The sequence below is a fragment of the Sceloporus occidentalis genome, unplaced genomic scaffold, assembly GCF_023333645.1.
Source record: "Sceloporus occidentalis isolate IW3139 unplaced genomic scaffold, rSceOcc1.0.p SCAF_2, whole genome shotgun sequence".
Taxonomy (NCBI): Eukaryota; Metazoa; Chordata; class Lepidosauria; order Squamata; family Phrynosomatidae; genus Sceloporus; species Sceloporus occidentalis.
Window position 1 is genome coordinate 146322623 of NW_028316982.1, and position 12819 is coordinate 146335441.

General features: G+C 39.7%; 1 protein-coding gene across 2 annotated transcripts in view; it reads right to left on the reverse strand.

The window, feature by feature from the left end:
* The window catches only part of MYCBP2 (MYC binding protein 2), a 178281-nt gene that overhangs the window by 96518 nt on the left and 68944 nt on the right, over positions 1-12819 (reverse strand). For both annotated transcript variants that reach the window (XM_089511145.1, XM_089511144.1), the window contains 12 exons: positions 12598-12732; positions 12384-12467; positions 11268-11364; positions 9823-10015; positions 9055-9329; positions 8605-8826; positions 6983-7174; positions 6292-6498; positions 4518-4649; positions 3975-4153; positions 2185-2327; positions 889-989 (listed from right to left, as the gene is read on the reverse strand). In XM_089511145.1, coding sequence (XP_089367271.1) covers positions 889-989; positions 2185-2327; positions 3975-4153; positions 4518-4649; positions 6292-6498; positions 6983-7174; positions 8605-8826; positions 9055-9329; positions 9823-10015; positions 11268-11364; positions 12384-12467; positions 12598-12732 — 1960 coding nt within the window. The remainder of the gene's footprint in view (positions 1-888; positions 990-2184; positions 2328-3974; positions 4154-4517; positions 4650-6291; positions 6499-6982; positions 7175-8604; positions 8827-9054; positions 9330-9822; positions 10016-11267; positions 11365-12383; positions 12468-12597; positions 12733-12819) is intronic.

The following is a 12819-nucleotide window of genomic DNA, read 5'->3' on the forward strand; positions in this document are numbered from 1 at the left end:
TCTTCTTTACAACATACATGTAATGTCAATGTTTTTCTTTATAACATTGCCAAAATCAGACCTTTCCTTTCTGCTTCCTTTGCTAAGGCTTAGTTCATGGCTTGATCATTTCACACCTTGAACACTGCAATTGTCTTTTGACTGGCCTTCCATTATGTCATGTTTGATTATGGATCTTGTTGGTCCATCATTTTGATCATGTTACCCCACTTTTGATATCTCTTCACAGGTTGCCCATTCCTTCCAGAATTTAGTACAAGTTTCTTGTTTTAAATGTTCAAAGCCCTGCATAATTGATCTCCCTTATCTTTCAACCCTTTAGCTCTTTCTACCAGCATGCCCAAGATCTGCATACCAGAAACTCTAGGCTTCTCGCCCAAGAAAAGGTTTCCTCTTCCTTGGCTTAGCTTCATCCTTTTTCACGTGCTGCTCCATACTCTTAAAATTTCTTCCCTGATTTGCAATTACTCCTTTCCTTCCAAAATCCCAATTAAAAATTTGCTTGTTTTCAGATTTTAGGATTTTATTTCAATATTGTTTTATAATCTTGTATATTTTGATTATATGTATTTGTCAGTTTGCTGTATATTATACTATATTTTGTTATTTTATCTGGATAATTTGTTCCATATTTTTATAATTCCTTCCTTCCCTCTGTGTGTGTATGTGTGTGTGTGTATTTATACATACACGTATATATTTTAGATTTTGTGCCTTTGATAGGACATACTGTTCTTGGTCGTTTTACTTGTAAAGCACCATGTACATTGATGGCGCTATATAAATAAACAACAATAATAAGGAGAAAAAAGAAAGTATGTCCCTATTGCTCTCAGAATTTGTCTTATGGTTGTAAAATAAAACCTAGAGAATTTTCAAACATCATACCTTAGGAATAGCTGCAGCCACAGGCCCGATATAAGCTATGATAAGAGGAAGGAGCATAGAGAACAGACTGGAAGAGCTGAGAAGTTCTGGAATGTCATCAACTAAAAAAACAAAAAAACCCAGAAAGATCATCATAAATCTGACATATTCTTCTGCAAAAACCCAAATTCATCACTTTTCCAACATTCACTGAAACAGTTAAACTCGAAGTGAGTTGTCAATTCTAGTCATGCCAGAAGAAATGCTGTGGCCATGCGGGATGGCTGCCTTCCACACCGTTGATCCTTTCATAGTAAACTAAACCTGAACTATGCCCTATAGATTTTAACTGTCATGTTTCAGTTTTACCATATTTCCATGTCTTTATTTAAAACAGTAAAGTATTTTAAATCATTACATAACACTTTATCATTTGCTTTGTCAGAAAAAGGGCTTTTTCAGATGCTACTCCTCTCCCTTTACCTACAGGTAAGAACAAGTTTGGAACAAGAGCACTCTTGTCTCGCTCCTCCCATATGGACAGAAAGTAATAAGACTGGTGCAATCATTACAATGCAAACATGATGGAAATATCTCATTATCCTCACTGACCTAGTGTACACAGGTGCTGAAGGGAGGTATCAAACTGGATGGCAAAATTTCTCACTTATCAAAACCACTGCTTAATATAATTTATTTGGATTTAACCTTTCTCTTCATCCCCTTTCTCTATGTCTAGTATAAATTTATACAGTGTACCTAACAATACAGAGGGTATAAATACAGTGGAACCTCGCCATACGCGGGGGATCCGTTCTGGATCCCGCCGCGTATGGCGATTTCCGCCTATGCTCGAGCCCCATTGTAAACAATGGGGCTCGTGCACAGCGGCGCGGAGGTGCGCGGGGCGCAACGGGCGTGCACACCCATTCAACTGAATGGGATGCGCCACCCCTTCCGCCCCACACGCGCCCAGCGGCTTGAGCGCGTATGCTCAAAGCCGCTTTAAAAAAGTCCGCGTATGCGGAGGCCCCACTGTACCCTAAAGGCACCAGATCTTTCTCAACTTGGAAGCTAAGCAGGGTCAGCTAAGGGTTAGTACTTGGAGAGGCAGGAACTGGCAAAACTACTTATGAATACTCTTTGCCTAAGAAAACTCCATGGAATTGATGGGGTCACCAATATGTTAACAGGCAACTTGTAGGCACACACACACCTCTTAGGAGCAGAAGAGTTAACTGTCTCACTACAAAACCTCACTAAAACCAACTGAACTATAATAAGTGGAAAGCAGGCCTTATTGTAACATATTCTTACCATCTACAGCAAGAGCCCTGTGTAAAAGGTCTTTGGCGGCTCGTACCACTGCACTCACGACAGAAAGTGCTCTGCTACAATTTTTATCTTCTTCATTGGCTTTACTTAAGAGCTGTGACTGTAGATCGCCATCATACTCACTTCTGGAAAATGGATAAACGAAGCCATATAAGTTTGTATGAGTCTTAAGTAAAATATGCTAACCCTAGACTTCAGACAATGCAGCAAGGTTCTTCTTTGTATACTAATGTGCCCATTTATTAGTTACAATTAGATCTTGCCTTTCTTCTCATGAGTTTAACATGGTGTTCACAGCCCTCCTTCTCTACACTTTATCCTCCCAACTACCATGTGAGGCTGCGCAGCCTGAGATGTACCGATAGGTTCAAAGTTACCCAAGGGAGTGCTATGACTCTATGGGAACTTGACTGTGGATCGCCCAAATTCCACAGCAACTTGGTATGGGAGAAGAGTGGCCCATGAACTGCCTATGGGCTCTGAGTTCCACTTTTACATCCCCAAGCCCCTCTGGAGACTCCCAAACATTTCTCAGATGATTTTGAGCAATTTTTTGGCTGTTTTCACAGGAAAATGGTCTCATTCTGCTTGAAACCGCATGCAAAGTCGTTGGCTTCACTTGTCCAGCAATCCAAAAAACCCCAAGTCTCAAAAAGAAAGAAAGAAAGAAAGAGAGAGAGAGAGAGAGACAGAGAGCAGCATGCAGATGAAAAAAATTGCCCCCAGACAGTTGCTCAATGCTGCTTTAACCGCTACCACTAGCATAATTTATAATAAATAATCATGAAGGAAAAGGCCCCTCCCTCCTCAACTGTCATCTCGGCCTCAGAGGGAGCCATCAGGCAGACCAGCAACATCAGGGACTGCCTGAAGGAAGAGGCCCCTCCCTCCTCAACTGTCATCTCGGCCTCAGAGGGAGCCATCAGGCAGACCCAGCAACATCAGGGACTGTCTGAAGGAAGAGGCCCCTCCCTCCTCAACTGTCATCTCGGCCTCAGAGGGAGCCATCAGGCAGACCAGCAACATCAGGGACTGCCTGAAGGAAGAGGCCCCTCCCTCCTCAACTGTCATCTCGGCCTCAGAGGGAGCCATCAGGCAGACCCAGCAACATCTTGGACTGCCTGAAGGAAGAGGCCCCTCCCTCCTCAACTGTCATCTCGGCCTCAGAGGGAGCCATCAGGCAGACCAGCAACATCAGGGACTGCCTGAAGGAAGAGGCCCCTCCCTCCTCAACTGTCATCTCGGCCTCAGAGGGAGCCATCAGGCAGACCCAGCAACATCAGGGACTGTCTGAAGGAAGAGGCCCCTCCCTCCTCAACTGTCATCTTGGCCTCAGAGGGAGCGATCAGGCAGACCCAGCAACATCAGGGACTGCCTGAAGGAAGAGGCCCCTTCCTCCTCAACTGTCATCTTGGCCTCAGAGGGAGTGATCAGGCAGACCCAGCAACATCAGGGACTGTCTGAAGGATGAGACTTCTCCCTGCTTTAATTGTCACATTGTATTTGTATTGTATTCAATTTTTATTGTACACCGCTATGATCATTGCGGAATAGCGGTCTATAAATAAAACGTATTATTATTATTATTATAATTTCTTTTCAAAATTTTCAAAACTGTGTGCCATATGTCATTCATAGTTCATTTTGAAAAATTTGCAAAAGAACAGTTTTATAACATTTCTACCTGAGAATAATATTATCTTTCCTGTGTACGACTTCGCACAAAATATGAGGGGGGGGGGGAACCATGTAATTAGTTATTAAGTTCATACCTATAATAAAGAATCTGTGGAATCTGCCCACGTGTTTGATTTGTGCCATTGCTGCTCAAGCTGCATGTACTGAAAGTAAATGTTACACCATCTGGACACTGGACAGTCGTCATTCCCCCATCTCCGTTCGCTGTGCGACTTCCATAGTTCCTCAAGCGGACTGCATATTTCACATTTTCCTTCAAATTAGAAAATTTAAAGGGCAACATACACATTTTCAAAATTTTATTTTTTCTAAAAACTGGATTCCTGATTCCTGTATTGATTCAGTGTGGTCTGGTCCACAATAATTTTCTATCAAACCTGTTTTTCTGTACTTGCATGAAACACAATGGAGAGGCCTTTCAAAATTGATTTTTATCAGTAGGATTTTCTACTATTATGTCTTAATCATTAAAATATTTCGCAATAAAAACAGTAAAGCCCTTTTAAAAATGAACACATTAGATTTGAGACATGGATGGAGTTGAATCTACTATTCTAAATGAGAATGTAATATGGTGATTTTTTTACATTCAAAAAACTTTATTTTACAGTATTTACCTTCAGGGGAACAACTTTGTCAAGTTTAATTTCAGCAATATCACTTGGGGAGTCATCTGTAGTATAGGTTCCTTTAACTAATTCTAGAGATGTCCATCTATGTGAGTGAGTTGAATCTCCTGTATGATCACTCTAAATAAAAAATAAAAAAATGGGTCAAGCAATGTAATAATGTAAAACATATTCTGCTATAACTATGTAATACATATTTTGCCCCTCCACTGTCTGAAGGATTCCTTCTTCCTCAGAAGTCCTCATTTTTCTTTCTTGCTGTCCCATACACTTATGATTTCAATACAGAACACCTGATCATCTTGGCACATGCAATTTTCAAAAGCTAGGAAATTCAACTATAAAATAAAACACGTTCTTCTGCTTTGTATCTCAAATTCACAGCAGTAGAAACATAATTGCCCTGTCAGAGTAGTACAGAGGGCCCCATTATCTGTGGATAACAAGCCGGGGGGGGGGGGGGAGGGGGCAGAGGAAGAGGAGGAAGAGGGGTGGTGGCGGTGACGGAGGGATAAGAGGAGAAGAAAGAAGGAGGCAGTGGGGAAGAGGAGGGGGAGGAGTAAAGAAGGTGAGGAGCAGCGGTGGCAGGGGAAAGAGGAGAAGGAGGAAGGAAAAGGAGGAACCACAGTGGCAGTGGGGCAAGTGAGAGGAGAAGGAGGAGAAGATGAAGGAAGTGGAAGAGGAAGAGGAGGAAGTGCAGTGGTGGCGGGGCAAATGAGAGGAGGAGAAGGAGGGCGAAGGAATTAGAAGAGGAGGAAGCGCAGTGGTGGTGGGGCAAGTAAGAGGAGGAGGAGGGGAGGAGGAGGAGGGAAGAAAGAAGAGGAATAAGAGGCAGCCCATGCCATGGTGAGAGGGACAAGGTGGGATTCAGGGGGGATGGGATGGTGAAGTCCCACTGTTTTCAATCATGGTGCGGCCACAACACCATTGAAGACAATGGGACTTGAGCATCCACAGGTTTTGATATCCGTGGGGGAGCCAGAATAATAAATAATAATAATAATAATAAAATATTTATTTATATCCCGCCTCTTCCTCTTTGAGGATCGAGGAGGGCAACAGCAGAGTTTATACAATATAGAACAATAAAAACAACAAGCCCCACAAGACCCCGGCCCAACCCTCCCTCCCAAGTATAAAATTAAACGATAAAACATGGTTAAAAATACATAACAATATGACAAAATTAATAAACAAACCACGAATAAGAAAAATAATAAAAGAACGGATCCCCCCGTGGATACCAAGGGCCCACTGTGCTTTGAGGAAGTACTATATTGTATTTCTGGTCTATAACTAAAAGGTTAAGGTGAGTAAAATTTCTATTCCCTTCTTTTTTATAAGGAGAAATATCAAAATGAGGGAAGAGAAACAAGAATGACTGTACTACAAACGCAATTAAAATGGTTTATCATGGCTCCTTCAAAATACCCTTTAAATTGTAGATCAGGATAAGTTACATAATTATGCTAAGGATTTCTAGCACTTTCCCTCCTCCCAAGGAACTGCTAACATTGTTATGTCAGGTGAAGCCTAGGCTTCTAAAGGTGAAAGACTACAGCAGCTGGCTAGATTACCAAAAGAAATAAACAAAGTAACAGGAAGCATACAAATCCACATGCAATTCAAACAGTTTTGTGTGGATATTTTAAACAACAGCAACAAATGTTAAGAGTGAAGAAAGTGCTGCATTTACAGTAATTGTGTGGGCTTTTGATGAACAATTATGAAGTGATTTACTACTTTCATGCACAGTACATACATCATCAACTAGAACTTCCAGTTCATATTCATGGATTCCACCTCCACCGTAGACAGAGAATCCTACAACAATGACCCCAGGTTTATCTACAGAGAAACAAATGGCATCAGGGGACCCATTCCCAGTGTTCCAGCTTCTGCCTTGGCTTGTTTTTGTGAATCGGTTTGGGCTTGACTTGACAGAATGAAGAGAGTTAAGTCCTTCAGCCTGGAAAGAAACAAAGCAGAAATTGCAAAAGAATTAATAGACACACATGAAACTTGAGATTACTTTGAGTTACTTCTTATACAAATTAACATGAAACAAATTGGACAATAATGTTTCTTTTCTTAATAAACTATTTCTTTTATTTCTAGACTGTTCAGTTAACTGTCCCTACAAAAGCTACCTGTGAAACTAGAAACTCTTCAATATCCTGGAAGAAAAAATAGCCAGGCAAGATGCATCATAAGCCTGAATCTCTCTATGCTATAAAGGAATAAAAATTGATTCAAATATCTATATTTAACATGAAAATATTAACTATCTTATTGTGGCATTGCAATTCTGCTAATGAATTAATCCCATCCCACACTGCCATACCCTTTTCCCTTTGTGTTGTCTTAATTAGATTGTAAGCCTAGGGGCAGAAACTGTTTTGTTCTTCTATTACATAAAGTAATGGTGCTACATAATAAATGATAACAACTACCTCTGATCCCAGTGCAGAAGCTGTGAGTTCACTCACAATACTTGCAAGTAGTCCGCAAGTGTTAGAAACAAGGTGTGCAGAGAACAGCTCATTTTCACGTCTGAGGCTATTTCTGACTGGCAACACAACAATAACCAGCATCTTTTCAAGCACTTCACGAAAGCTTGTCATCCCTGAGATATTTTCTTCACTCTATAGAAAAAAATGACAGATGAAAAGTGAGCAAACCATGTAAAATAACATAATACAGGTATGGTAGACGCGCACAGATGCACACAAACGCTTAAAACCATTCAATAATTGAAATGGAACTGCTGAACATTTAAAGAAAGTTAGCATAGTGTAGTGGCTTGAGTGTTGAATGAGGACTCTTGAAAGTTTTGTGCCTTCAAGTTGTTTCCGACTTATGGTGACTCCAAGGTGAACCTATCACAGGTTTTCTGGGGCTGCTAGAGTGACTTGCCCAAGATCACTCAGTGGGTTTCCATGGCCAAGGAGAGAATCCTCATCTCCAGAGTCATAGTCCAATGTCCAAACCACTAACCTATACTGGCTCTGAGAGCAGGGTTCAAATCCCTGTTCACCCATGAACGACCTTAGATAAATCACATTCTCTCAGCCTCAGAAGAAGGCAAGTGCAAACCCACTCTGAACAAATCTTGCCAAGAAAACACTATGATGGCGTAACCTTAGGGTCACTGTAAATCAGAAACCACTTGAAGGTATATAACAACTTATAATTTAAGGCAGATGATATAAATCTGAGTAAATGCTTTTATCACCCGTGCTTTAGGAGATACAAACTTTGATTCATGTATTTGGCACACGGTAATTGTTTTACACATTAAATTTTTTTTTTGCTTGATACTGCATTCTATACAAGATGACCATACACGCATGAATTCACCCACATCTACACAATGTGGCCTCTTAAATTTTTAATACAGTCTGAAAATTCACATATCAGAATATACTGAGGCTGTTTCCAAGTCTTTAATTCTGTTTTTTATGATGTAAAAATATGCCATAATGCAGTGTTATTAGAAGGATGAACACTGAGCATAGAACTTTCTATTTGCTTTGTATAACTGAAACATCACTTCACAGCCAATTAAGCTGATGCTTAAGCTATGAATCAATGCTTTCCTCTCAAGCATGTAATAGATGCTTTCTATTTTTTCAGCAGTTCAATAGTCCATGAATGATATTAAGCTTACATACCAATTGCTGTACAAGAATGGAACAGTGTTTTGGATATCTAGTATTCAACTACCAGTTGTAAATTCATAGTCATATAAGGACAGTCTTATTAATAACCATGTTCTTGTGTTACTATGTACAAAGCAACTGAAACAAAGCATAGTTTCTACACAGATTCAGTATAAAACAGACAACTGGATCGGTCCTGAAAATGTGAGTCTCATTCCACATAATGTTATCTGGAGGTTTTGGGAATTGCGATTTCTAGGCAAAAGAAGTCTGGATCCTCTAAATTTGGAGGGGAGTGCAAGGAATAAAAAATGAGGAGTGTCCAGTGTTGGGCCAATGCAGCCCCCACAATCCCTAGCAGCTACACATCCATGGCTTATAGTTTAGAAGTGTTTCTCCAGTTGAATACTCACCTGACTAAGTTTTTCCATATGTGCTACCAGTAAAGGGAAGCGATGGGCCAATGCAGAGTCATTTTCAGTGCTAACTTGTTTTACCATAGAACGCAGTAAGACTTCTCCATCATAAGCAATGGGAAAGATAGAGGTAAGTTTCACAGATGTGTGGCAGAGGGCTGACATTACAGCTGCAAGAAGCCTGCTACTTGAAGTCTTAAAATTTGCTTCTTGGATATCCTTTAAAAAATGAAAAATAAAAATGTTTGTAAAGATGACCTACTGGAACAACTTTTAAAAAAAGAAAAAGAAAAGAAGGTAACATAACTACTTATTTCTTGGTATTTTTTCACCATCTTTCACAAATCTTTATGTGATAGTATGCTAGTCATATTTGGAACAGTGTTCAAAAGATTAATGTGGAGATTTTACAATCTTACTTTTGACTATAAAGAGACTTGTTAGTACCTGATCCAAACAATTTAGTAAGTCACAAAGGCAAGCCCACTGCAGAGCTGGTGTTGGATAGAAAGAATGAAAACAAGCTGTGAATGTGTTATGACACTCTTGAAGAACAGCTTCTAGAAGACTCAGTGGCTGAGTAAGATATCCTTGGGGGTCATTATCCAGCTTTATCATACAATGATCAACTCCTTCAGATAAAATTTTTCTTAGCAGTGTTCTAGTCTTCCCAATACAATCAGCCAGCTTGCTAGTTTCTTCAACAACAGCTTTTGTAGTAGCTAGAAAGAAACAGAATAATATCAATAAAATCACTACCAATATTCCAGTCAGGTAATTTAGTTTGGGTTCACATAGGAAAGACATAGCCTCTATCCAAACAATCATATCTTGAACCCTGCTTAATAACTAAGATACAAACAAGCCTTTTGGATGCCCTTCACTTAATATCACGGATTATTCTGAAGTCGACAGCCACAATTTTCCAGTTGGACAAAATGGGAAATTATAGTTAATTGAAGACTTCTTGGTCTGTTTGTTCTGATTGCAAAGAAAATAAAAGATAGTATAAAGAGACAACCCAAACTTATTAAGCCAAAATATGGCAATCTGAAATCATTCATGGTAGACTATGATATCTCCAAGAAACTGCTATTGGAAACATGGCTACATACCATCAGACCAGTTTCATATTTACTGTATTTACAGTCTATAAATTCTCATGTAAATTTGCATTTCATTTGCTCTTAAATATGGTAAAACTAAGCGGGTTACCTGACACTGGATATATCTCACATGTGTAGACACGCAGTAATCTCAAGCAACAAGTGCCAACAAATCGAAGCCTTTCCAAATCCAGAAGTGTAGCAGTATACTGGAATCCTTTCAATCCCCGAAGTTCTTCTACTCCCAGCACTAAGGTTGTCCAGCTCCAATGAAGAATGCTCAGCAATGATTCAAAGCATTCCTGTTTCAGAACAAGAAAATTGGGGGGGGGGGGGACAGGACATGGTGATGAAAGCAAACAATTTGAAATAATGAACAATAAGTATTAAAGTGGTTCTCAAACTGTGACACTGCACCCTTTAGCAGTGAGTAACTTCTGAAGCAGGATACAAAGTTCCAGGGAGACATATAATGCTGAAGCAGATGGAATTTCCTTTCTTCTGGCTAGGACTGTCATTAATCTACAGCCACCGCCACATATTTACAGTAACTCAGGTTTTTTTATTATGACATGTCCCTGTCTGAAACAAAGAATTTTAAAGGGACCCAGATAATGTTTATAGCTGTCCCATGTTTTCCCATTGCTTCTTCTAACATTTTTCTCTTGTTGTTGTGTGCCTTCTAGTTATTTCCAACTTATACCAACCCCAAGGCGCTATGAGAACAAATGGCCACTCAACACTGGAAACTATCTCTTAATCTGGTCTCAAAAAATCTTATTTTTTATGGAAAGAAGTTAGCCGTTAAAGTAATGGATTATCTGTATATCACATGTGGAAATAAGGCCTTGTTTGCACAGACCAAAAGGCCAGTTTTCCTCGTGTTCTGGTGGTGTCCTGGTCGTATGACACACAGCTCAAACCCCATTCTGGTGAGAACAGTCCAGATAATGTTGAACACATTCAATACCAGAACCGGGTATAATACCCTTAACATGAATTTTTTAAAAATACCTATTACTCTGAATCTTCTAGGAACATCTGAACCCTTTGTTTCTGATCCAGGGTAGCTGTCTGCACAAGCATCCTGCTGAGCTATCTGGCACATCCACTGCTGTTACCAGTCACTTACTCTGAGGTCAGAACGAGGTGCCCAGCCTTGTGCACTGGGTACCTAATTTGTACCTCAGAAACAAGTGACCCACAACAGCAACAGTTATGGGGGCTCAGTGGGCTCCTCATGCAAGCAGCCTCCCCAGCATGGGAATGGAGGACCAGATAACAGGGGCAGGTTGCAGCAGCTCTAGAGCTAGGATAGTCTGGGTTGCCCCTGGAGTATCCTGGCCAATGCAGACAAGGCTTAAGACTCATGTTTGCCTATTCTGTTTCTTGAGCAGTGCAGGACTAATATAACACAACTCTAAGTAAAGAATGAATATGCATTCATGCTACCAAACAGGTGAAAATTTAGGTTTGTATAGAAACTGGGCAATTAAATATAGCCTATTAACCAATTTTGAATATTATAATAGACACAAATGGCTTGATACGCACCACTGAGACAGTTCTGGCAAAAGATCGCTTTAGAATATGCACAGGCTCACTTGTTTGCTGTTTCCCTTTTGATGCACTGCCATCACTTGTGGGCAGCCTGGAAGATGAAATGAAGAAATAAAACTACTGTACGCTTCAAGCAGATTTTAAAGTAACAAAGCACTGGATACTGTATCACACCTTAGAGAATTTTGTTAGAGAAGTTATTTTATTTTATTTTATTTTAGATCGTTTAATGAATGGTGAGGGGGCACCCATTTAGGGTGCTTCCCACCCATTTTAAGAATTTTACTATTCAGTCTTGATTCTGAAGACATATATTCTATCATTTTGTAAAATGCTATGTTCTTCGGCTATAAATTATAGTTTACTGCTAGATTAATGCGCCAGGTAAAAAGGCAAATATTGATAGCCCTTCATCAATAGAAATGAAATGATTCTTCAAAAAGGAAAAGAAATTAGTAATGGCAACTGAAAGAAATCCAGTACACAGTTGTGCTTACTATGCTAGGCTTAGCCAAGGCAACCTAGGTACAAATCCCACTCAGCCATGAAGCTTTGTATGCTCCGTTGCATTATCACTCAAACTAAAGCAACTCAGAAACTGTAAGTGGAAAAATGAGATAATCCTCTATATAGCACCCTGAATTCCTTGAAGCAGGGGAAGGATGCAAATATAATAATTAATAAATATAATGAAATACTGGCTGAACAATTACTCCATCTTCATCAAGCATGAAAAATTACCGAACTGCAATACTGCTTTTAAAAACCCTGTTGTTGGCAGCAAACTACAGTGGACCCTTGTTATATGCTGGGGTTTGGTTCCATGACCCCCCGTGGATAACAAAATCTGTGGATACTCAAGTCCCATTAAATATAATGTCATAGCAAAATGGGGTCCCTTATAAAAAATGGAAAATTAAGGTTTCATATTTGAAATTTATACTTTTTTTTAACATTTTCAAACCATGGATGCTTGAATCCATGTATAAAAAAATCAGTGTATAAGAAGGGTCGATTGTATATACTTCACTAAACACTGATTTAAATCTCTCTACTATTACCACGCTACCTACCACTAGTGTGAAAAGAGGGAGATAATTAAGGCATTACCTGTACAGTAACTGAGGGATCTGACCTGCATTAACATCAGTACCATTATTCGATTTCTTGGAACTCTTAAACTGGAAGACAACTCTGAAAGAAGAAACATTATTCAAACCAATCATGTAGCCTTTCTGAAAGAAGAAACATTATTCAAAACAATCATGTAGCCTTTTCAGATGGTAATACATGTAAAACAGCATACACAAAAGAAAACATTTACCCATCATCAGTAGTTATGGATGCTTGACCATGGGACCCACAATCACTGCTAGGACCAGATACTCTTGCCCAGGCTACATACCACCAACCAGCTTGCAAAAGAACTGGTTCATCAAACATCATTGCATACTTTTCCCTGAAAGAAAAGAGACACAGAAAAAAATCACAATGATCCACAGCCCACAGCAAATGGAATAATAAAATGCATTTTTTGCAGCCCATC